General features: G+C 49.1%; 2 protein-coding genes across 3 annotated transcripts in view; one reads left to right on the forward strand and one right to left on the reverse strand.

The window, feature by feature from the left end:
* Positions 1-1,076: 1,076 nt before the first annotated feature.
* On the forward strand, positions 1,077-17,379 carry AIFM1 (apoptosis inducing factor mitochondria associated 1; the record flags this gene model as incomplete). Its single annotated transcript, XM_081336363.1, has 17 exons — positions 1,077-1,260; positions 3,931-4,070; positions 5,270-5,360; positions 6,195-6,224; positions 7,242-7,360; positions 7,456-7,586; positions 8,175-8,265; positions 8,766-8,850; positions 9,884-9,960; positions 10,346-10,454; positions 10,925-11,032; positions 11,947-12,035; positions 12,396-12,536; positions 13,568-13,710; positions 14,509-14,633; positions 15,753-15,949; positions 17,131-17,379. 17 exons carry the CDS (start codon positions 1,077-1,079, stop codon positions 17,200-17,202), a joined length of 1,932 nt encoding a protein of 643 aa, XP_081192489.1. The 3' UTR covers positions 17,203-17,379.
* Positions 17,380-19,299: 1,920 nt separating this feature from the next.
* Positions 19,300-25,652, reverse strand: part of BCORL1 (BCL6 corepressor like 1) — a 31,033-nt gene continuing 24,680 nt past the window's right edge. For both annotated transcript variants that reach the window (XM_081336927.1, XM_081336926.1), the window contains exons 11-14: positions 23,952-24,097; positions 23,383-23,460; positions 22,319-22,472; positions 19,300-20,867 (exon numbers count right to left, since the gene is read on the reverse strand). In XM_081336927.1, the coding sequence (XP_081193053.1) occupies positions 20,585-20,867; positions 22,319-22,472; positions 23,383-23,460; positions 23,952-24,097 (661 nt within the window). In that variant the 3' untranslated portion in view covers positions 19,300-20,584. The remainder of the gene's footprint in view (positions 20,868-22,318; positions 22,473-23,382; positions 23,461-23,951; positions 24,098-25,652) is intronic.

Consider the following 25,652-nt stretch of genomic DNA (forward strand, 5'->3'; position numbering starts at 1 on the left):
TTCTGAAAAAGGTTTATTTGATGTATTAAGCTGAGGTTTGTTTGACCACTTTTTTTTTACTGATGCAACATAACCAGATGGGATCATATTACATGCTAAACCATAACCATTCATACAACACACACTAAACCAAAATCAAATCAGCGGTGAATCAGTTTCTTCCACATTCCGATCAATTTAATCCAGATTAAACATTTCTTCCACCCACCCACCCCGAAAAAACCCAGTCCTTTCAGGGCCAAATGTCAAAAGTGCACCAGCAAGGTGTCCTGAATGGATGTTCGTCAATCAGGCTTGCCTTCAATTACAATCGGATTACAGTATTGCAAAGAACAGAAGCTTGATGATCTGAAGTCCTTTTTTCTTTGCACCAAAATTCACCACCGCCCACGCCCCAGGACTGTATACAACTGCGTTCTACCAAGTGGACCAAGGAAAATGAGGTCTTTGCTTCTCCATTTATAGCTCTTTTATTTTATTTTTATTTATTTTAATCCCATTTATATCCCGCCCTTCTCCAAAGACTCAGGGCGGCTTACAATCTAAGCACAAATCAAATCTGTTAGAAAGGATGCTATTTTTGCAAGCCCCGCGCTTCAAGCAAACACGCTTACCAAGTTCCCTAAGGCTTCATCCACGTCGGTCTACCTTTGACCCAGGAGTGTCTAGCCGACTCCCTACGGCTCCCTTGCTTCCAAATACAGACACGCGTCTGCAAAAGCCCTGAACTCTCGTCCACACGACTCCCCGGCGCTTCCTCGCAACCCAGCAGCTCCCGGCGCCGCTGCAGAGCGTCAGCCAGCACCGCCGAGTAGAGAGAGAGAGAGATGACCGTTGTGGAGCGGCTCGTTCACCTAGAGCTCCCGTAGGAACTCCGGGCGCGGAGCCTCGCCCGGTTCGGCCAAGCGCCGGGCGGCATCGCCGCGGGAGGACAAACGGGCTGTAGCCCGAGCCAGCCACGCCCCTTCGCCACGCCACACCCCCCCCTCGGGCGTAGAGTACGAGGGCCTAGAACGTCCGCTGCCGCTAGCCGGGCGTCGCGCGCGCGGCCGGGCGTGCGCAGGCCACAGGCGGCGATGCGCGTGCGCAGAAGGGGAAAAGGGAAAAAAAAGTCCTCCTGGAGGGACGGGGAGGGCGAGCCGGGGGTGGCCGCTGGAGCACGCTGGGAGCCCGCAGCCCCGGCCGTCATGTTCCGCTGCCGTCTCGGCGCGCGAGTGGCGCAGGTGCTCGGCCGAAGGTCGCGTTTTGTGGCGGGGCCAGGTGAGGGGAGCTCTGCTGGGAGGGGGCTCACCGGGGCGGGGGGGGATTCGCTAGCGCGGCAGCTCCATCGCCGTCTTTAGCGCTCCTCGTCTGCTCGTCCCAGCCCCCCCCCGCCCGCAGGGATTCCCCCCCCCCGTCCCGAGCGAAGCCCGAGAGGGGCGCCGAGCCTCCCGTGGCCGCCAGTTCCGCAGGAGCCGCTGAAGGGCCGCCCGCCGCTCGGCGCCAAGGTCGTGACGGGCGCAGGGACGGAAGCGGGAGCCCGTCCGGACGGGGCAGCTTCGCCCCGCCGATCCCGCGCCCTTCCCGGGGAGGAAGCTGGGGGAAGGCGGCGGGGGGGGGGGAAGCCCGCTTTGGGCGGGGGCTTTGCGGATGGCCGGAGGGGGGGGCAGTGGAGCAGCCCCGGAGGGCGCCAGGTTGGAGGTGTGTGTGTGTGTGTGTGTGACTCCTTGCACAACGGGACGTCCTGGTCTGACCTTAAGTAAAATTTAGATTTAGATTTAGATCTTATTAGATTTATATACCGCCCTTTTTAAAAAAAATAATAATTTAATTTTAATTTAATTTTAATCCCATTTATATCCCGCCCTTCTCCGAAGACTCAGGGCGGCTTACAATTTAAGCACAAACCAATGTGCTTAGCAGTAGCCTTCATTCTATGTATATGCCTGCTTATTAGGGCTTTCACACACACACACACCCCAAGCGGCATTATTACAAAGTCAGCTTAATTGCCCCCAACAATCTGGGTCCTCATTTTACCTACCTCGGAAGGATGGAAGGCTGAGTCAACCTTGAGCCTGGTGGGACTCGAACCTGCACTAATTGCAGGCAGCTGGTGTTACTTAAGGAGGCATTAGCCCACTGCTCCACCAAGGCTCAAGTTGTATGTTTTCCAAAAATTAAGGTGACTGCTCATTCCGAGCAACGTCCCAACGGACCCCTCCCCCCAATACTTGATGAAAGAGCTGTGACCTCCCTACATTTGGGAGGATGGGGAAGAAGGGACGTCTGAACGCTGTCCCAGAGGAGGGGAGACAGTAGCCCTGCTGGGCGACAGTTTGGAGGAGCCTCCTGGCACAACCTCTGTGTGTGTGTGTGTGTGTGTCAGTGTCAGGTGAACGTCCAGGCTTTGTCCACAGGCTGGGCTTGTTTGCTAGATCGCCTAGGCTGAAATTCATGGCTAAATGTCTATGGAGGTTCTCAATCATCCCGGTCAGGTTTGTCTCAAAGGTGCTTTTCCAAAAGGCAAGTGGACTTTCTTTGGGGGGGGGTTCCTTGAAAACATTTGGCTTCCCTTGCAAAAAGCTTCTTGGATGAAAAACGAAATGTTTTCAAGGAAAAACCCCCAAGAAAGTCCAGTTGCCTTTTGAAAAAGCACCTTTGGGACTGAAATCCAGGGGTTGTTAAAAACTTCCAGCTGTTGCTCTGCCTCGTCTTTGCAAAATGCCAGTTTTCCAATCAAGAGAAGCCAAACTTCTTTAGAAGTTTCAGAACAGAGATCCTAAAGGGACATCAAAGCTGTTTGTAATTGTAGTTTGGGGTTTTTAAAGCTTATTCCTTAAAGGCCTTTGTTGGTATTTGTGAGTTGTATATTCTATCAATGCTTGTTCTCATCGGTTATACTGACCTCTTGAGTTAAGTCTCGGTGCATAGGGAATGTTGCACATGTGGTTTACATGTCTAAGTGTTTAGATTTTACAGTTAAAACTACTATCTCCCAGAGCAGTGTGTTTGCCAAGTGTCGCCAGTTGAGAAAGAAATGGATAAAACTTACTATTGCATATAAAACCATCCGGATATCATTTCAGTTATTTTCCCTCTATGTCTTATATGGAACAAGTTATAATAAAGCTGTTACTTGTAATAATAAGCTACCAAGTTAAAACTGTTACCCAGCAAGAAATTGGTGAAATGCAGCATTTAAGTATTAAAGAAGCCACATTAATATAATTAAAATAATAAGAGGGTCAAAGGCTCCTCCTGTCTAAATTCTATTTTATTAGAACTCTGAACCCAGCATGAAGATTGCCGTCCTGCATTGCATTAAACAGTTTTTTTAGCCCACCTTATGCACTTTGCTTCTTGCAGGCAACCCAAAAGAATTAAAGTTCTTCTTTCTAGTTTTCATTGAGCATAATAGACCAGTTAATCTAAACATTCTAAACTCTAACCATGTGAAAAATTTGGGAGAGAGCATGAACCTGAGGTTTGCTATGGCGTGTTCCTGCTTGCACATGGCATTCTGGGAACTGTAGCTTAAGCACTTTTGGACCTGCTGGCGTGAGACCGTCTGTTTCATAATACATTTAGTGACTTATAGATGCACAGATTAATCGGAAGTGAATGAAAATGGATGTGTGAATTTTTATTCTGACCATATTTCTGAAAAGAGGGCTACCGTTGTCAGCCAGTGTTTGGGACCAATTTTAAGTGATTCCAAAAAAAAGGGTGTTCAACCTTGAATACTTTCAAGAATTGTGGACTTCAACTCTCAGAATTCCCCAGCCAGCATGCTGGAAGCCTGTGATGTCAGGCACTGTCATCTTTGGCCAGTCAACTGGCTGTAATGGGAGCAAAGCCTTCTTGTGGGAGGCTTGGCCTTCTCTTCATCAATGGTTTAATAAAAGTGCATTATTGACAACCTCCCTTCCTAATAAATTGTGGTTCCAGGCCTTTTTCAGCGATGGAAACCTCCCTCACAAAGACAACCCTGCAGACAAATGACCACCTCCAATTATTCATGGCAGCACAACAAAACTCTCTATACCTCCGTGGCATTGAGCATCTTCGCAGTTGGAAATGCGTACTATGTAAGTAGACTCTAAATGGGACGCGGTGGCTCAGTGGGTTAGGACGCTGAGCTTGTTCATCAGAAGGTCGGCAGTTTGGCGGGTCGAATCCCGAGTGCCATGTAGCAGAGTGAGCACCTGTTATTCGTCCTAGCTTCTGCCAACCTAGCAGTTTGAAAGCACTTAAAAATGCAAGTAGAAAAATAGGGACCACTCCGGTGGGAAGGTAACAGCGTTCTGTGCACCTTTGGCGTCTAGTCATGCCGGCCACATGACCATGGAGACGTCCTCGGACAAGCGAGGATGTCTTTGGCTTTGAAACGGAGACGAGCACCAGCCCCTAGAGTCGGAAACGACTAGCACGCATGTGCGGGGGAACCTTTACCTTTTTTTAAGTAGACTCTGGGTGAGCAAGAAAAGGAACCCAATCTGCTCTTAACAAGGTAGCTATCCTAGCTTGTAATCTTGCTTCCCGTGGTTCTTTCCCCCCCCTCCCCCCGCGGGAAGTTAGAAATATTGAGGACAAATTGGGAATATTGGAATGATTGGGGGAAAAACCCCCTCTGCTGCCATATCCCAAATGAGCAGCGCGGTGGCTCTGTAGTTAAGGTGCTGGGCTCGTTGGCTGGAAATCCAGCAGTCCAGGTTTGAGACCCAAGTGCCACGTGAGAGGGTGAGCTCCTGTCCCAGCTCTTGCCAGTCAAGCTGTTTGAAAGCATGCAAACGCAAGTAGATAAATAGGTATCACTTCGGTGGGAAGGCAACAGCGCTCCGTGACATCACGCTGGCCACGTGAATGTGGAAATGTCTTCGGACAGCGCTGGCTTAGTGGCCTTGAAACAGACGAGCACCGTCCCCTGGAATCAGCAAAGACTAGTGAAGTAAAATCCGCAAGGACTCCTCCCCATCCCAAATGGTCCAGTGTCCTAAAACCATAGCATGGATTTCTCCAGTTGCATTAAAAAGATAAAAAAATGACTCTGGTTTTATGAACCTGGATCCCACAACTCGATAGTTGCTGATGTCCAATTTAGCTATTTCCGAAAGAAGCTCTCAGCTTCTCAAGAGTTGTAGGAAAAGTCTTCCCAGCTGCTGCTTTAGCCGATAGGATAGCAAGCAGGCTCAGCTAAGCTATAGCAAAATGCAAAATTGGGGGGGGGGAACGGTGCTCCCCGGTGCCCCTGTGGGGTTGTGAAAAATGTTACCTTTTTGTTGTACAGGCATACGTGATTTTGAAGAGGGCTCGGCAGCGAGACGTAGACCGTGCGGAGAGGAACGCACGTATGGATAGCCAGATGAAATCGCTTTTAGGTAGGAGCCAAATTGTGGCGGACAGTCTTTTTATAGCTAAGATCTGTAGGTTTTCTATTTTAAGGAAGAATTCTTACTGGCTTTTAAGCCCTGGAGAATGCAGGAAATTTCAGTGGAAATCTTAAGGTAGCCCTAGTTGTCCACAAATGTAGGTTCAGAAATTGGAGCAATAGACCCTGACTGGACTTACTGGAGGATCAGAGAAGACAAAATGTTGAAGTTCTTAAAATACTAAACAAAGCAGCCGTAGCAATAGTATTTAGACTTATCTGCTGCTTCCCAGTGCTTTACAGCACTCTCTAAGCGCTTTACCGAGTCAGCACATTTGCCCCCAACAACCCGGATCCTCATTTTACCGAAGGCTGAGTCAGCCTTGAGCCGGTCAGGATCGAACTCCTGGCAATGCAACACACTGCACTGTAAGCATCAGAACAAAAGAGGACTAGAAACATGTTGGAAGACACGGAAGCTAAATTTACTCACAGCCTGAGGAAAGAACGTGAGGCAAAAGTTTCAGACGTGGTTGTGCAGCTCATCTCGATGCAGTCATGGGATGCACGGAGACTGGTTTCCCCTTATTGAATTCCATTTATATGCCACCCAGCTCACCGCTGAGCAACTCTGGGAAGCTCATGGAATGAAGGAAACTAATGGAGAGAAACTCTTCATGGCAGCAAAGGAAATGGAGTCAAGTATCACGGTATTAGGACTCCGCACTTAACAGCTGCACCAGACAGCTGTAAATAACAAGCAAATTGTATGTTCTGTGTCGTAAGATGCATCCTGTGGACCTGCCCTTGATATCCTACCAAATGGTACATTCTCTCTTTTCAGAAGGCGATGGTTCCTCCCCGGCCACTAAAGGTAAGCAAGAGTCCTTAAAAGCAAGATAACGTGCGTCCCCCCCACCACCTCGACTAAGTTTAGCCTTTTTGTCCTATAAGACCTGGCGATAACAAAACAATTCTTCTTCCACTGTGATGAAGATTGATCCAGCAAAGGTGGGGGGGAGGAAAAAGGGCAGTTGGGAATTTTACATTTTGCTTCTGTGGGATTGGTAGCTGATCGTTTGGGAGATTTTGGACCCACTGGGGAATTCGGGAAATGCCTAATATTGCATAAGTTCATTGGGCCTCCCAGCTTCGTGGCTTTGATCCTTTCAGAGTCCCTTTACAAGTTGCTACTAAACTAAGAATGTCGTCAGAAGATAAAAGAATTATACACACACGGGGTGTATAAGCTTGTAAGCCGCCCTGAGTCTTCGGAGAAGGGCGGGATATAAATGGAATTAAAATAAAAAATAAATAAATAAAATGTGTCACTGGGCTAAATCGCTGCTTTAATGAACTATTTTGAGGGGAGGAATTCTCTTTATCCAATGTCGGTTAAATCCAAGGGGCATTTTTTGTAGATATGGAGAAAGTCTGACTGCAGTTTTGTGCATGTTGTGTCCCATATTTGGTACGTATATGTTGAGCCACTTGCCTGCCAGCCAGCCTGCCTGCCTGCCTGCCGACCCATCTTACCTGGGTTTTGCCACTGCTGTTGGCCAATTAGTCTGCTGTCCATGCCGCTGACTTAGGAAGCAGAAGTCTCCGCTGAATGAACTTTTCCCATTATTTCAAAACAAAAGCATGTTTAGCTGCTTCCTAGAACGGAACTCATTGGCAGCAGGAAGAAAAGAATAAGGCTCAGCGCTCCTACATTTCAGTCTGCCTGCCTTCCTTCCTTCCTTCCTTCCTTCCTTCCTTCCTTCCTTCCTTCCTTCCTTCCTTCCTTCCTTCCTTCCTTCCTTCCTTTCCTTCCTTATTTTTTTTTTTTGGAAAGTGAGGAATTAAGTTTTGTTCAGGATATTTTTTTATGCCTTGCTGTTGCACGCAGCCTTGCCAGCAGGTCCTCGTCCAGACGTCCCACCCCACGTTCCTTTCCTGCTGATCGGGGGAGGCACCGCGGCATTTGCTGCTGCCCGATCCATCCGGGCTCGAGATCCTGGGGCTCAGGTAAGCGCCCCGAGTTTCTCCCTCTTTTTACCTGGTGGCTTTTCTGTGGCCTGTTGAGGCGCTGAGTGGTGCGTCCCTCTGCTCCTGCGCTTCAGGTGCTGATTGTGTCTGAAGACCCGGAACTTCCCTACATGCGCCCTCCTCTCTCCAAGGAGCTGTGGTTTTCGGAAGATGCGGATGTCACCGAAACTCTGCGGTTCAAGCAGTGGAATGGCAAGGAGCGGAGGTGGGCTTTTGGCTTTTCCCTCCCCCCCCCATCGATCAAAAATGATGCAGGCAGCCCTCGGCTCACAAACATTCGTTTAGCGACCGTTTGAAGTTACAGCGAAAAGTGACTTATGAGCATTTTTCTCCTAACCGTTGCAGCGTCAAATCATCAAAATTTGGACGCTTGGCAGCTGCTTCGTATTGATGATGGTCACGGCGTCCCAGTGGTGGGTGGGGGGGTGTCACGTGCCTGATCCCCTTTTGCCACCTTTGGACAAACAAAATCCAGGGGGAGGCCAGATTCACTTCACAGCCGTGCTTCTAACTTAACCGCTGCCGCGATGCGCTTAACAGCTGTGGCAAGGAAAGTTGTAAAATGGGGCCAAACCTCCTTCGGCGTCTCACTTAGCAACGGACATTTTGTGCTCAGTTGTGGCTGTAAGCTGAGGCTGCCCAAGGTTAAAACCTTCACCCAGGGGTCCACGGAGAAGACACGGCTGCACCCCAAGGAAGCATTCAGCTTCCCTGAAGGAAGCCATGGCAGTTCCTCACAAAGTCCTCCTTTCCTTCTCCTTGCTGACCTTCCTTCCTCTCCCTCTTCCTGCAGCGTGTACTTTCAGCCGCCGTCTTTCTACACATCCCCGCGCGACCTGATGTTCGTAGAGAACGGTGGAATTGCCGTCCTCAGCGGAAGGAAGGTGAGTGGAACGGGAATCAGAACGGTTAATCTTAGCTCCAGCTGCCTTTGGTTTGTAACCGATTTTTCCTCTGTCCCCACTCATTCTTCTTTCTGGATGCCAGGACAGCCAAAACATTCAAGGTGTGCCGTAAATAAATAAATAAATGCTTTCTGGCCATCCCCTAGTAACGCGATCCAGATGGGCCGTTGTTCCGACTTGGTGGAAAAAAAGAGCAGCGCTTGCTGTAAACCAGAATTCGTTTGAGCAAGCCATGGTAGCCTGGTGCTGAACGTTGGACTATTTTGCATAAATCTCAGCAGCTGGTATCCCCCTCCCCCCCGATAATTCAGTCAAAGCTAAAGCAGTTATGGCTGTGCGTGGGCATGACTTTGCCAGCGTAATGTTTTCGATAGAGGTGGGGTTGACGCTCTTTTTAGCTTCGACTTGGATGCCTAGATTTATTGGACCAGAGGTGCCCAGAGTGATTCTGAACACACAAGACGCCTTTGACTTTGCAGGTGGTCCACATGGATGTCAGAGGCAACATTGTGAAGCTGGATAACGACCTGCAGATCTCCTATGACAAATGCTTAATTGCTACAGGTGAGGGCCTGCTAGGCTGACTTTATTTCCTCATCCACTTGAGCTTCTAAAGCAGGGGTCCCCAACCCCCGATCCATGGACCGGCACAGCATGCCATCAACCAGGCCACGCAAACAAGTGAAGCCCCACCCACCGGATGCAGGCAACATGCAAAGCCACGGCCCCTCCGATCTGCGGGGAAAACCTTTCTCCATGGAACCGGTCCATGGTACCCAAAAGGTTGGGGGCTGCTGGTCTAAGGCAGGAGTCCTCAACCTTGGCAACTTTGAGGCTTGTGGACCAACTCCCAGGAATTCTGGGAGTTGAAGTCCACAAGTCTTAAAAGTTGCCAAGGTTGAGGACCCGTGGTCTAAGGCACTGCAGTCCAGCAGGACTTTCCATTTTCAGGGGGGAAGAAGGGGTGTGTGATAACAAGAGCACCCCAATAGGGACAAATGCTATTATATGCATACAGATGATCCTCCACAACTGGGACCGTGATTTCTGTCGTAAGTCAATGTGTGTGGTAAGGCGAGTCGTCACCTGATCAGACCCAATTTTAAAATGACTTATTTTTTTGCCAAGGTTGTTAAACAAGCCGCTGTGTTCGTTCAGAGAATTACAGGATTGCTAATGAATCTAGCTTCCCCAATTGACTCGGTTTGCTGGTAACTGGCTAGGAAAGTCGCCAAGCGCGACTTGAGGTGACCATGAGATGCTGCAAGCAGCATAGTGCAAGCCAGTGGCCAATTGCCTCAGTGGCGACCACGTGACCCTGCAGGGGTTCGAAGGGGCCTCACGTTGCGAGTCCCTTTTTCCGAGGCTGTCGTCCCTTCGAGACATCTCGAACGAGTGGTAAAGCCGAAGACTTCCTATAATGACATTTGTGCGATGACATCATTGTGTGTAATTGTTCCGGTTTCACCGCCATTTGCTAAAGACGCTCTTGGGTGACGGCCAACTGACCCAAGTCCTGGAGAGCTTTGATCTAGTTTACTAGCTTTGATCTAGTTTACTAGTCCAGATGGAAGTTTATTCTACTTTCTGTTCTTAGGTGGTTCTCCAAGGAATCTTTCCGTGCTTGAGAAGGGAGGTCAAGAGGTGGAAAAAAGACTCACGCTGTTCAGAAAGGTAATCTGACGAGGTACCTTTATTGTTTGGGGTCATCCACCTCTTTAATTGGATAAGCCTATAATTAACAGAGTATTGGATGATTTTTTTAAAAAAAAATCTTATTAAAATTTAGTTGATTCTGTTTCGTTTCTATGTTATTTGGCTGATCGCTGCATTTAAATGAGCGGCAAGAGAAAAAAATACAACTCTTCTATTCGATGTTCAGCCAAAACTTGGGATAAACAGCAGGTTTTTCAGAGGTCTCACTCTCCTACTATAGAAGACAAATTTGTTTCTGTGGCAAGTTTCTGGTCTTGCTTTTTTTTTAAAAAAAAATAGGAATTTTATTAAACATTACAATGAAAAAGAAAAACTAATACAAATTTGCACAATCTCATTGCAGATTGAGGATTTCCGTTCGCTGGAGAAAATTTCCAGAGAAGTCAAGTCAATTACTATTATTGGTGGGGGCTTCTTAGGAAGTGAGTTGGCCTGTGCTTTGGGGCGAAAAGGTGAGTGTGAAATATCAGTTGTAAGACCTGAATTTAAGTGGCGGTTAGGTTTTCTTTTATTAAGACGTTGGAACCAGTAACCTCAAACGTATCCAGATCCTTCTTTTACCTCATGAAATTTCAACACATCTATCAGTAGAACATTGGTTATATTAATGAAGACAGCTCTTCTTGTTTTCTATGAATTGTCAGGATTGTGTATAATAATAATAATAATAATAATAATAATAATAATAATAATAATAATAATAATAATAATAATAATAATAATAATAGGAACAAACAGATGTGCTGTTTTCCTGGTTACTTTCTGCCTAGTAGGAAAACTGGAAAGGAGCCATCAATGGCCATCTTTTAAAACAGGCATGTTTGCAGGGCCCACAGAGGCCCCTGGCACCCAAATTCCAGATTGAACGAATCATTCCTTGAAAAATCAAGTAGGCAGCCTAAGCTCTCCCTTCCCTTTGCAGCGCAGTCGAGGGGCCTTGAGGTCATCCAAATGTTCCCAGAGAATGGCAACATGGGCAGAGTCCTTCCTGAATATCTGAGCAACTGGACCACCAACAAAGTCAAACAAGGTGAGACTGTCAACCACTGTCTTTTCCACTACTGCTTTAGCACTGCTGGGGGCTATTTTTTTGCAATCGGGGGGCTCAGCTGGCGTGGCCTTCTTTTCGAAGCTGCTCTCTGCTCTTGGTAAAGAGTTGTCTCCACCACCTTGCGCTCTCCTTTACCCGCTGAGTGACAGGTCATCTCTGGAAAGCTTAGCCAAGATTCCAGGCTGGTTTCATCTGGAGACCTTAGAGTCGGTGGACCATAGCAATCCTCCAGCTCCATCTGCAATAGAGCTGTTGAAAACAGCAAAGGTGGCTAGAGTGAACCACAATGCCATGTGTAAAATATCTTCTGTGTTTTCCTAGCACAGACAGCTAATGCAGGGGTCTTCAAACTTGGCCCTTTTATGACTTGTGGACTTCAACTCCCAGAATTCCTCAGCCAGTGTGGCACACTGGTCCACGAGACATAGGGCTAAGTTTGAAGACCCCTGAGCTAATGTTTTCTAAGGGAAATAATCACTGCACCGAGATGGCAAACCTAAAAATTGGGGGTCTGCCCACATAGATGTCCTTAATGCACCATGGCTGTGCTCCTGCATGTCTCAAAAGATTTTAAAAAATAAAATCTAAAAGTCTTGCCCCTGGAAAAGAACGGTTGACTATTCTTTGCTAAGCAAACATGTATTGGGTAAGCTGCCAACGTATCTTTTGATGACTGGTGGCATTAAATGAAGGGCGAGTTAGGCCCAACCGTCTTCGTTTTGTCGTCTTAGGAGGAGCTGGGTACAGTCAGACTCTTGAACATTGCTGCCACGCTAGCTGGAGAGCACAAAGGCTCCCTGTTTCTCCTTGTAGAGAGCTTGCAGTTGTTGACGATGTCAACCCTGCTTCTCCTCAATCCTAAGACTGTACTTCTTCTGCCTTTCCGTTTTCAGAGGGAGTCAACGTAATACCCAACGCCGTTGTGAAGTCGGTATCTTTAGCTGGGAATCGGCTGCTAATACAGTTGAAGGATGGAAGGAAAGTGAGTAAGGCAAAATAAGGCTTGCATATTTCTCTAGGGTTAAATGCCTGTTAATTCCATTTGCTGTGAAATTCGTGGAGTTCTGGGGGGTGGGGGGGGGCTTGTTCTGCAGCGTCTTTGAGGAAGCTGTAAAACTTCTAAAGGGACCCAGCTTAGAGAACAGGGCTCTCTTCCGCAGGTCCAAGCATGTGAAATGGACAGGAATTCATATTCTCCGGTCACCTTCCATGTATCTTACTATTGTTCCGCTGGGTAACCTGCCCCCCGGGGCAGAGACGTCTCTTTGTTCTCATTGCCTCGTAAAATCCCCTTCGAAATGGGTAGTACAAACAGTGATGTCTGGTTTTTTTTTCTGCTTAGGTGGAGACGGACCACATTGTGGCAGCTGTGGGCTTGGAGCCCAACGTGGAGCTGGCAAAGTCAGCTGGCTTGGAGGTGGATTCTGATTTCGGGGGCTTTAGAGTTAACGCTGAGCTGCAGGCCCGCTCCAATATCTGGGTGGTAAGTCTGGATGGCATCCCAGAGACCCACAAGCCTGTGGATCAGTCGGGGGAATCTGGTAGGAGCATCTCAGATCCACCGTCAAGCTTCAATAGCTAGCCGTTGGACTTAATGACCGCAACGGATCCCAGAATTTCTCTCGCTAAGCCAAACAGTTGTTGAGTGAGTTTTACCCCATTTTACGACTTTTCTTGCCACAGCTGCTAAGTGAATCACTGCAGTTGTTTGGTAACACGGTTAAGTAAATCTGGCTTCCCTGTTGAGTTTGCTCGTCAGAAGATCACCAAAGGGGATCACGTGACCCCGGGACACGGCAACCGTCATAAGTAGCAGTCAGTTGCCAAGCGTCTGAATTTTGATCAGGTGACCCTGGGGATGTTGCAGTGGTCATAAGTCCTTTTTTCCCCCCAGCACCGTTGTAACTTGGAACGGTCACTAAATGAATTGTAAGTCGAGGATTGCCTGTGCTCCTTTCCTATTTGCCCCCTAAAGGTAAAGGTAAAGGTAAAGGTTCCCCGCACATGCGTGCTAGTCGTTTCCGACTCTAGGGGCCGGTGCTCATCTCTGTTTCAAAGCCGAAGAGCCAGCGCTTGTCCGAGGACGTCTCCGTGGTCATGTGGCCGGCATGACTAGACGCCAAAGGCGCACGGAACGCTGTTACCTTCCCACCGTAGTGGTCCCTATTTTTCTACTTGCATTTTTACGTGCTTTCGAACTGCTAGGTTGGCAGAAGCTGGGACGAATAACAGGTGCTCACTCTGCTACATGGCACTCGGGATTCGACCCGCTCACTCTGTTGCCCCCTACAAACAAGCAAAGCCAGCAGGGGGAAAAAAATGGCTGTAAAGGATTTCTGTCCTCCATCCTTGCACCATAAATTTGTCAGTCTTCTGCTCCTTTTCCCAAGTGGGGAGAAAAGAAAAAAAAACCAAAGTGAAGCCATCCCAGCAAGCTAAAAGTGAGGGGGGAAATGCATTTTTGCTCTTGAATGTCTCGGCTCACGTTTCTTGTTCTTTCCCCCCCCCATGCAGGCGGGAGATGCCGCGTGTTTTTATGACATCAAGTTAGGCAGGAGGCGAGTGGAGCATCATGATCACGCGGTCGTGAGCGGAAGGTTGGCAGGGGAAAATATGACGGGAGCTTCAAAGCCATATTGGCACCAGTCCATGTTTTGGTAATTTTAATTCCTTTTCATTCTTTCAGTCCCAGGGATTGGATTGTTGGGGAAAACAGTGCGGACGGGCTGGTGCCTGGCAGCAGGAGAATACTCTGCAGAGAGGGAAGTAATAGTGGCAGAGAGAAGCTACCAAAGACGGGAACTCAAAGGGGGATTGTATCCAGCCAAGGGCTGCAGAAAAAGAAGTCCAGGAAAAAAAATTCACCAGTCCTTTCTTACACACTGGGGAGGCAGCTGGGCAACAGGTCACAATTTGGTGACTTCACCCCTCCCTTCCTAGACCCATGAGCCAGAACAGAACATATATGTAGCCTAACATGTGCTTCCCAGGCAGCACGGAAGAAAACGCAGACACCTCTGGCCACAGCTGTGAAAGGCTGGAAAGAATTCCAGAGGCCCTAGTGGATGCGCTTTGCCAGTCTTGTTTCTGTCTGGCTCTGCTCTGCTTGTAAACACTAAACGTAACAAAGGAATCATATTAATTATGTTTAATCAACTTAATTATACTTGAATGATTCACTTTTCAGTGATCTGGACTTTTGGTTCCCCCTGCCTTTTGTCAGTAGATGGTCAGAAAAAACTATCAATATTTTGAGTGTTTCTGTATCTGTGGAAGGTTTTTTTTTCTTTTTTCGTGGCACCAAAAGAGGATGGTGTTCCAGGATATGTTCATTTTAAGTCCATAGGTTCAAAAACAAGACCCCCTCCCTTGGTGTCAATAGCAAGATGCCCATTATTTCATCATCCCTTTCTAAGCTAATTCCAACATTGTATACTCTCCTGCTTTCATTTTAGGAGCGACCTGGGTCCAGATGTTGGATACGAAGCTATTGGCCTTGTGGACAGCAGCTTGCCCACCGTTGGGGTGTTTGCTAAAGGGACAGCAAGGGACACCCCAAAATCTGCCACAGAGGAATCAGGTTAAGACTCCTAAATTGTGCTATGGGTGTTGTACTCCATTGTGTGCAGCAGGCTACCCGGGTAGGTCATACCCTGGTTTCCTTGGGTAAGCCTTCCTTCATGCATGAACCCAGAAATCCCAAATCATGGAGCGTAAGCATTGGGAGGGAACCTCATTGACCCTGCCAGTCCATTTCAGGCAGATGGTTATCCGACTTTTGTTGAAGCCCCCTCAGCAGAGAGGCTACCATCTCCTAAAGCAGGGGTAGGCAACCTTGGCTCTTTTATGACATGGACTTCAACGCCCAGAATTCCTGAGCCAGCCATGCTGAGGGGAAAGGGAGAGGTTTCCAAGCTGAGCCATGCTGGCTCAGGAATTCTGGGCGTTGAAGTCGAGTCACAAAAGAGCCAAGGTTGCCTACCCATCCTAAAGCAATCTCTTCCTTTGTGGCTCAATCTTCTCACCATGAGGAATTTTAACCCGGTCCCTAGCCAATGTCTACTTCCCGTTTTGTCCTATCTTTGGAAGCCACTGTGAATAATTTTTGCCACCTGTCGGGCACTAAAGACCAAGTTCGCACGTGAAAGTCCAGTTAAACTGATTTATGCCTATACTCTGTGCCTGTGCACAGGAATCTTCCTGATTAACCGTCAGCACCTTGCTTGGAGTTAGATAAGGATCAGTGGAATTCCAGGGTCAGACTTAAGTCTGCTTATGACTACATAAAGATTCTAGGCTGAGCCCTCTTTTAACTCCACCGCCAGGTTCTGCCACTCAGCCTCCTGCACATACGGTTTTTCATATTTGACTTTTTTATGTGCTTCAACATTGCCATCATCCTGGTTTTATCTTCAGACTGAATATGCCCAATTATGTCAGCCGTTGCCAGTAGGTATTCCTGCCGAGGCCCTTACAGCCTTTAGCGCTGTCCTCTGGACACACTCCGGTCAGTGGGATTTCGTTAGGTTTGGGGCGTAGCCGCGGCATCTCTAGGCCTGAACAAGAGACTTGTTTCTACTCGGTGGAAGGGAAACCGCTTTCTTTTGAAAGCACAGGGCCTCCCCGATATGGTGAGAGATGGAAGGGGCTCCAAGACCTCCGAGGAGCCAAATGTTGACCCCGACTGACTTGCACCTAGGAACTGGAATCCGTTCGGAGAGTGAAACCGAAATGGAAGCCTCGGAACTCAGAGTCTCAGCAGCCTCCCTTTCCGCTCCGCAAGCTCCACAGCAGGGAGAGGATTACGGGAAAGGAGTAATTTTCTACCTCCGGGATAAAGTGGTGGTAGGAATCGTTCTGTGGAACATCTTCAACCGGATGCCAATCGCTCGGAAGGTCAGCTTGCACGAGCTCTGCTCTGGGAAGAGGGTGCATGCACACAATCAGCTGGGTTTGAGGAAGAGGAGCATGAATGCGTTCAGTTTACTCTTGTTTGGAGTTCTTTAGCATGCTGATTTACTGTGTGTGTGTGTGTGTGTGTGTGTGTGTGTGTGTGTGTAACAGTTAAGGCATCAGGCTAGAAACTGCAAGATGGTAAGATCTAGTCCCGCCTTAGGCACAAAACTAGCTGGGTGACCTTGGGCCAGTCCCTTTCCCTTAGCCCTAGGAAAGAGGCAATGACAAACCACTTCTGAAGGGACTAGTCCGTGCAATCTGTAAAAATCGGACACAATTGTAGAAAATTTCTAGTCCTCAGGATAGAGCTGGGATTGCCAACCGTGCATGCTTGCACCCCTTGGTGGTGTGAGATGATATTCCAGGGGATGCGAAAACTTGATTTTCAAGTGTGTGCGCGTAATTCATTGCCGTTATTTCGAACTTTTGTAAGGGGTGCGAGAATATATCAGAAGCGTTCTAGGGGTGCCGGGTATAGAAAAGGTTGGGAGCCGCTGGGATAGAGGTTATTAGCTTGGTCAAAAATCTCCATTTGCTTTATTTGAGAGGAGCATAGTAATAGACCAAGGAAGTCAGCTCCAGCCTAGAGATGATGGTAAGGGAGAATGAAATATTTGCCCAATCTTGTGATAGGCTGGCAGTGGGAAATACAGATGTTGGCAGGTAGGGTTTGCAGATGAAGTGGAGAGACTATTTTAGTGAAAATCTGAACAGTGCTCCAGTAGCAAATTCCTCTTCCACCTCATAATACCAAGTCTTTGACCTTATAATTATGGATTGGGTTAATTCTTTTTTTTCCCCCTGACTTCATCCTGTCTCTGCCCTTACTCCACGATTCATCAGTGGCAAAGAATCCATAACTAAAGCCATTTTGAGTAGTAGGCAACCTAAAACTGTTCTAAAAATGCAGAGTTTGAAGGACGAGTGAGATACAGCGAAGTGCAGCGTATTTCTTCTCTCGTTTCTTGCCCTTCGCGGATAAAGGAAGCAGCCGATAACCAGATGGTCCAGCTTCTAACTGGTCTTTGGTTCTTTGGCCGGGTGAGGCAAAACAGATCCAACAGAGAGATAGGCCTACCCCCGAAGGCTTTTACTGAAAAATGCTTCCTTTTCTCCTGCAGATTATCAAGGACGGGGAAGAACACGCTGACCTGAACGAAGTTGCCAAACTTTTCAACATCCATGAAGAATGAACGTCTGGTGGGGCAGTCTGGATTGCATTTTGCAAGTGGAGTGCCAAGAGTGGGGCACAGCCTGTATGGTCTCAGTTTGTGGGTCTTCCTCCCACTCTGGGCAAATGTGAATATTGGGCTCCCAGCCCTTTTTTGCACCCTGAATTAAATGAGATTAACTTTGCTATTACAAAGATCCAGCCGGCTTGGATTACCACTTCTTTGCTCTTAATTGGGCATTAAGCGGTGCGGCGATTACAGCTAAGTGGTTTGCGCTCATCAAAACCAGGTGTACAATCTTTCCCCGCTACTGAGACCTTTTAGGGCAGAGTAGCAGGTTAAGAGATGCCAACTAGGAACTTTTATTTTGGACAATTTCCTGGTACTGCCGAGATGCTGAAAATTCATCTCGAGACGAGGTTCGTTTTTCAGTATCAAAAAGCGACAGGGAAAATTTGCACAGGTTGAGGGAACACGCGCCCCCCGCTTAAAAGCAACATATCTGAGGTTATCCGTGCTATCTGCCCATATGTGCATTGCGGCAACCAACAACGCTGCAATGATGAGAACCACAGGGGGAAACACTTCTGTAAGCCACGCGCAGTCACAAGGGCAACTTTCCCACCTATGGCCTTCTTGGGCAGGGGTCTCCCAAGACTTGTGGGTTTCAACTCCTACAATTGTGGCTGAGGAATTCTGGGAGTTGGAAGTCCACAAAGTTGCCAAGGTTGGAGACCTCTGCCTTAGGTCCTGGAGAAACCCTTTGATGTGCTGAGGGAGTAAGCTAGGTTGAAGCCACCTCTGTGGCTTCCTGTTGAGTACATTTCCAGTGGCTAGAAACAACGCCTCCCCCTGCCTTCCTTTTGTCAAATCTGTTCAGACCAAAAGACGACTGTTTTAATGAAGTTTTCTCATCTGGCTGAGGCTGCTTCTACAGCGGTCCCTTAATAACTTCATTTTAAAGATGGCCAGGACATTGTAAATTCAACCGACTAGCGCGTCTGGATTCTTAAGAATGCAAAGGGTCTCGGCAGGGTGTCTTAAAAACGGCAGCTCCGCAGCTGAAACTGCTCTCTGGCATTGTTTAAATTGGAGGTCACCCACCTTGGCAACTTTTAAGTCTGGTGGCTGGCTGGGGAATTCTGGGAGTTGAAGTCCACCAATCTTAAAAGTTGCCAAAGTGGGAGAGCCCTGGCTTAAATGGTTAGAACTGCTGTCAGGTTGCTCTGGCTTGGAATTTCGCGATCTTTGTGGAGTAGACACTTCTAAAAGAATAGGCAGGAAACACAAGAGTTAAAGGCTGCTCTAAACGGGAGCCCCCAAAGGTTTTTTTACTATAATTCCCTTCGGCTGGTGGGAAGGGCAGAATCAAAAGGCGCCAACTGCTTAGGCTGCCTATGCGAGAAAGCTGGAAGCATGGATCGGTCCCATTTTCCTTGACCAACCTTTCTGTTTGCCTTTGACTTATTTCCCTTCCACCCTTCTCTGTTTGCAAAGCAGAGCAAAATTCAGCCCAGTCCCTCGGAAGGACCTGCTCGTTCCTCCCCCCCCCTCCCTACCACCCCAGACGGGCTCGACACCAGCGTGTAGAGCAGGGGTGTCAAACTTAATTTCATTGAGGGCCGCATCAGCATTGCGGTTGCCCTCAAGGGGCCGGGTGGGCATGGCTAAAGTGCACATGGCCTGCTGGGTGGGCATGGCCAACTCTACATCGTTTGCATCAAGGGTGCCTATGGGGGCCTGGGCAGGAGTGGGACAGATCTGGGGGTCTCTGGCAGGAGGAGGGTCTCTGGGCCAGGGCCAAGGCAGTGGGGGCCGTTCCCTCACTGTTTCCAGGATGGCTTCGCGGGCCGCATGAAACCACTTTGCGGGCCGGATCCACATGTCTGGTGTAGAGAGAAAGGAGGCTGAATTCTGACCAAGGAGAGAACACCCCTTTCCCCAATTTCTCCGTGGCCAGGATAAAGCTACAGAAGGCTGCCGTTCACCAGGGGGATTCGCAGCCCACCCTCTGCCTTCCGAATCGCCGTGTAGCCTGGTAGGCCATGCTCTCCGACCAAACTTTGCGTGCAAGACACACCACACCACGCCCAAAAAATGAGACACAGGAGACTGGGGGGCCCTGATGCAGGTTTTTCTGTACAGAAGTGTTTTTGACACCAAAGCATTGTTCAAGAATAAAACAAATCAAGAGAAAGGGTGGAGCCAGCAGCCAGAATAAACACCCAAAGGCTGATGCCTCGACATGAGAAAGAGGGAGGGGAGGGAAAAACAGAATGATTTTGCTTATTAGGGACCAGGAGGGGGGGGTTTGTTGAAGAGGCAGCCTCCTTGGAAAAGAGGGGGGGGGGAGGGAGAGAGAGAGAAGCAGAAGGAAATGCAGCTTCCCCAACTGGGAGGGTGGGATGAGGTGAACTGCAACACAAAAGAATGAAAAAGCACCCAAACACCCCATCTCCTTACAGGGGGAGAGCCAGTAAAATGGATTGTCCAGTCCTTGGTTAGCACCTGTACATTAAAACTGTACCATCTGTGCCCCTTCCCTGCCCCCGGCTGCGCTGCTTCTCCACGGCTTGGCTTAGCTGGATCACGGATGGAACCAAGGGAAGAGTTTTTTAAAAAAAAAATAGGGAGAAAAAGTTAGCCCGGAATACTGAAACTCCTTCGGCTCCATCCCAATTCAGTCCCTGTTCGTCTCTCCAAAACAGCAGAGAAGAGAAAAATCTTTTTTTGGGGGGGGGGAGGGCAGCCAAAGAGGGAATCGTTCCCTCCCTGCCCCAACAGAAACTGAAATGTCCCTCCAAATGAAAGAAGGAATGCTGTGTGGGGCACCCCATCCTTCCCTCCTCCCGTTTCCTTGAAATCCAGGTTAGGGGAGGGAAGCAGCGGTCTGGTCCAGCCGGGATGGGGCGGCTACCGGAAGACGAACCCCCCCCCGCTTCCTTCTCTCGCAACTCAACTCTTCCCAAGAATCACAGTGATACAGACCTAGCAGAAATCCCCTCCCTTGCCCCTCCCCCACCCCCACTCAAAAGGAACACCACAAATTAAATACTAATTAAATAAATACCCTGGAAGAACTTGGGGACAGGGTTTAGTGAGGAGGGGGGGGAAGAGACGGGTTCCACTTCAAAACCACCAAGGCCTGCAGGAAAGGGCCGGGGGGGGGGGGGGCAGCAAACTTCAAGTCCGGGAGGAAGGCGAGAGAGGAGTCAGCTCCTGGCCCTCTCCCCCCCCCCACGCAAAACAGGAAGAGAGCAACCAGCCGCCACAAGTCAATAGAAGGGCTGTGTGCCCCCCCCCAGCTTGGCCTGGAGAAGGCCGCCTCGTTGGTCCGTTATTGCCTCGCGGTGCAGTCTGACGGTGGCGGGGGCTTCTCCGGCTGGCCTGTCGGATCCCCCCGTCAGCTGCTCCAGGCTTCGAACGCCACTTCGGAGCCCAGCAACCGGACCAGCTCCGGCTGGTAGCGCACCAGCTCCACCGTCTCTACAGCCCCCGGAGCCGCGGAGGGAGACACGTGTTGCTGGCTTTCTTCGGGAGCCAGGACCTGGCTGAGCGAGATCTGGTGCTGGAACTCTGCTCGGGGCAGAGTCGTCACCTCAAAGTGCGGGAAGCGAGCTTGAAAGATGCGGGAGGAGAATTTCAGGCGCTTGAGGACGTCCGAGAAGAGAAACCAGTTGCAGGGCCTGGCGAGGGGACAAAAGGGACATGGCGGTCAGCGGCCCCGGTTGGGGGAGGGAGGGAGAGAAACCCTGAGGTCTGGCTCCGCCATTTGCTTCCAGAATCTTCTCCGACAAGGAAAAAGCTTCCTCCTCTCTCCTTGTCGGGAGTTGCGATTCGGATCCACTTTCAAAGGGAATGATGTCCCCTTCGTTGTTTCAGCAGGGGACATCAAACTTGGCCACTTTAAAGACTTGTGGACTTCAACGCCCAGAATTCCCCAGCCAGGCTGTGGCCAAGTCTGAGGACCCCCTTTGTTTACAGGCAGTCCTTGACTTACGACCACAACGGAGCCCAATTATTTCTATTGCTAAGCGAGGCAGTGCTTTCTCGCCACAGCCGTTAAGTGAAGCCCTGTGGTTGTTTTAAGTTAGTAACAGGGTGGTTACGTGCCTCTGGCTTCCCCAGTGACTTTGCTTGGCAGAAGGTCGCCAAAGGGGATCACATGTCCCCCGGTCACTGCAACTGTCAATAAATGGGAGTCGATGGGCAAACGTCTGAATTTTGATCAGGTGACCACTGGGGTGTGTGCAACCGTCGTGTGAAAAAGGATCATCGGTCTAGTTTCTTTTTAGCACTACTTTTTAGCACCACTCTTACATTTCTTAAACGAACCGCTGTAAACTCAAGGACTACCTGTGTTTCTAGTGCTCACCGTGCAAATCCTTTCGTCAGAGAACTATGGGACTTTGGTGCCTACTTTGTTAGACCCCCCTCAGCCGCCCCCCCTTGTCTCCCATCTCTGAGGCTGCCAATGCAGACAGCAAACAGCTGCCAAGCTCCCTCTGAGATGACACTGAGGCTGTTACCTTCACAACTGCACCTGTTGGGGGAGGTGGGGCCCACCTCTCCCCAGCTTTGGCTTGGTCTTTCCTCTTCATTGAGATGCCAGCTGGAAGATTTGGGAAGTTAAATGCATCTGGCAGGCTAAGCTAAATGAACGGGGTGGGTGGGCGGGTGTCCGAGGTTCAAAAGACGCGTGCAGGTTGTGGTTAAGGCCGTAAGACTCAGAGCTTGGATCCGGCTGTGCATTTGCCCTGCCTGCCTTAATCTCCCCAAGCCCCGCTAAAGTCCTTTGGGAATCGCTGTACCGCTTTCCCTCAGTGCGTAAGAACGGGCCTCCGTCGCCCACCCCCAATCAATCCCACTCTTTTGTGTCAGGTTTTTGCCAGCCTGTCATTTGCCACAGCGGGTTGCCCGACAGCCCTTTCCCTCTCAAAAGCAGCTGGCAAGCCCCAACCGGCTCTGCCCGAAAGCTCAGAAATCGGGCAGAGGGAGAGAAATGGCTCTCGAATACGGGACCTTCTCCAAAGATGCTCTCAGCGGCTCTTCTTTGTTTCCGGAGCGTCCTCGCTAGACGCGGCTCCGCTTTCAAACCAGCAGAGCGTGCGTCTCCACCTTCCTGCCCCAGACTTACCCTTGGGAGACGGAAACTTGCAGGTTGTAGCAGGGAAGCAGAGGCTTCTCCGAGAACTCAAACATTAAGTGGTCCGAGTCCCACTCCTCCTCGTCCTGATCAGAGCCCCCAGGAGGGTCGAGCAAAAGGTCGCAGCCGAGTTCCTCTTTCGTCTCTGAAAAAAAAGAGCCGGACGGTGGTGGGGGGGGAAGATGAAGGCAGCGAGTCTGCAGATGCCTGGCCCACTACCACTCTTAGTGGCTGCAGCAGAAGCGCCACGGCGGACAAGGCAGAAGCAGAGAGTGAGAATCGGCAAGAACCGTGGCAGGAAGCCGGCGGAGCCCAAATTACAGGCTCACATTGCTTTGAAGCTGGCTTAAAAGAAAAGCAACTCATTCCCTAATTCTGGCTGCAGGGTGGACAAGCAACACACACCCCCTTTTTCCCCCTGCGGTGGTGGTGGGGGGACTTGAGGAATAGTCTCCTATTCGACTAGCAATACTAGTAACAACATCTGTAAATGAAAAAAAAAGCTCAAGAAACAGAAGGAAGAGAAATTTTTGCACATCTGCCCCATCTGTGTTTCTGCAGGACAGTGAAGTCTGCATGCAGAAGACAGAGGAAGGAGAAAGGAAAAGGAAAGGAAAAGAAGGGAAAGGAAAGGAAGAAAGGAAAGAAGGAAAGGAAAGGAAAGGAAAGGAAAGGAAAGGAAAGGAAAGGAAAGGAAAGGAAAGGAAAGGAAAGGAAAGGAAAGGAAAGAAGGTAAGGGTAAGGAAATGGAAGGGAAGGGAAAGGAAGAAAGGAAAGAAGGGAAGGAGAAAGGAAAGGAAAAGAAGGGAAAGGAAAGGAAAGGAAAGGAAGAAAGAAAAGAAGGGAAGGGAAGGGAAGGAGAAAGGAAAGGAAAGGGAAGGGAAGGAGAAAGGAAAGAAGGAAAGGAAAGGAAACGACCTGAATTAGGAAGCCGTGGAAGGAAAGGGGAGAACCCCATCTTTGCTTCCTCTCCTCTTGCTCAAGGATAATTGACACAGACCACAACTACTTGTGTTGCCCACAGGGTAAAGTAGGCAGGGGCTAGTTCTACTCACCTAGTACCGAGCTGCTGTAAAAATCCCAGGCAAAATGGGGGTCCCCATCAAGTCGCCCCTGCAGGTCCAAGAGATAATCTACAAGAAAGACCATACAGGAAGAAGCAAGCTGAGGTGGATTCTCTTGATCCGAGGGTCATGGGAAAGAGCCCTGCAATATAGCTATATATATATATATATATATTTTAAAAACAAAACAAAACAAAACAAAATCAGGCTGGCATGATAAATCCAGCACAATTTTGCAAGTTGCTTTCTTGCTGGATTTTATGTTTCTTGCTCCAGAAGCTTTCCTGCAAAACCCACCGCGCAGACTTTGCGTTCAAACCCATCTCAGGCCTTCTTCGGAGAGAAAAACAACAACAACAAGACGTCCTAGCTAGTTCAGAGTCCAAGCGTTCATCTCCTAGAAATCAGTCATCCTTCCCACAAAATTGAAATAGATTTTCCATTTCAATGCAGTCTCTGGGTGCCTTCTCCATCCCGATGGGAGGATGGATGGACGGAGGGTGGATAAATAAACAGCTAAAAAACCCGACGGGTTTCGCTTTTAGGAGGAAGCAACTCACCAGTCAGGAAGCTTTTCATCACCTCGCTGTTGGCCAACTTCAAGGCCGTCTGCCCCGAATAGGTGGCCAGGGTTGGGTCAGCACCATAGGAGAGAAGCAGCCACAAAATCTTCAGGTTGTCGTTTGCGACTGCGTCGTGTACCGGCCTGGTGGCAGGGGAAAACTTTAAAATAAATTTCATGGCCTCCGCTCCTTAGAACAGCTCAAACATTTTGCAGACTTCCTCTTTTGTAGCACAAGTAGCAGAGTATCACCGGCAACTTGGTTCCCTCTGGCTAACATTTTTACACCGTGAAAGAAATTCACATTCTGAATATTCTTGGTTTTCGTTCTCCTTTGGCAAAACTCCTTTCTAAACATTGCTTCTAACACGGGAGCTCTCTAAATTTGGCAACTTTTAAGACTTGTGGATTTCAACTCCCAGAATTCCCCAGCCAGCATGAGGAATTCTGGGAGTTGAAGTCCACGAGTCTTAGTTGTCAAGAGGGGAGACCCCTGCTCTTGAGTGAAGAAAGAGATGTGATTCTGTCCTTGGTAATTGAGCAATTGCTGAATTCTTAAGAAATACTGGGTTGCAGGGATGTTTACTTATTTATTTGTTAAATTTATTTGCCGCCTATCTCACTGTGAGGTTAGTCTAGGCCAGGGGTAGGCAACCCTGGCTCTTTTATGACTCGTGGACTTCAACTCCCAGAATTCCTGAGCCAGCTTGGCTCAGCTTGGAAACCTCTCCCTTTCCCCTCAGCATGGCTGGCTCAGGAATTCTGGGAGTTGAAGTCCACGAGTTATAAAGCGGCCTAGGCCTAGGCCAGTGGTAGGCAACCTTGGCTCTTTTATGACTCGTGGACTTCAACTCCCAGAATTCCTGAGCCAGCCTGGCTCAGCTTGGAAACCTCTCCCTTTTCCCTCAGCATGGCTGGCTCAGGAATTCTGGGAGTTGAAGTCCACGAGTCATAAAAGAGCCAAGGTTGCCTACCCCTGGTCTAGGTGGTTTGCGATAATAAAAAGGAAGAAAAGTGAACGGAGTGTAAACAGAAGTAAAATAATAGGACAATGAATTGGGATTGGGAGAAAAGTAGGTGTTGTACACAGATTCAACGCAGGGCTTAGAAATCAGAATTCAAGCAGCCGTGTCCATCTCTTGGGGGAGGGGGAGAGCAATAGCTAGTTAGGAAGAACAGTTACAGGAGTTGCTCTCCTTCTACACATAAGGAGGTGACATGCGTGGATCGTGGCCTGATCTGAGGTTTGCTGGGAAACACTTTCTCATTCATCGTCTCCAGAGTCAGAGGAACCAGGAGTACACCACTTCTAAACACAGGCTGAAAAGTTTGTGTCATAAAGGAAAGAAAGAAAAAATATCCAGCTCAAGTCTAAGCAGGTGCAATTCAGCAGAAACTGTTCACACTCTGGGGATGAAATAATTCCGAAGCTGACTTATTCGGCTCCACCTACGGCCTGCGGTTCCTTAAAAGAATTCAAAGCAGCATCTGTATCCTTGCGTCAACAAGGCCTTTCAGCAGTCTTCAGGACCGGCTGGGGATTTGAACTTGTGTCTTCTCAAGCCAAGCTCCGATCTCGCAAACATTGTGCCATTGTAGGAGATGACCAGGCTGAGCCCGAGGGGAGGGGGTCAAGCACGTCATCCGTCTCGAATTACCTTCACGCCCACAAGAGATCCAAGTCCAGCCCCTGCCCCCT

This window comes from Vipera berus (genome assembly GCF_964194415.1).
Source record: "Vipera berus genome assembly, chromosome: 11".
Classification (NCBI taxonomy): domain Eukaryota; kingdom Metazoa; phylum Chordata; class Lepidosauria; order Squamata; family Viperidae; genus Vipera; species Vipera berus.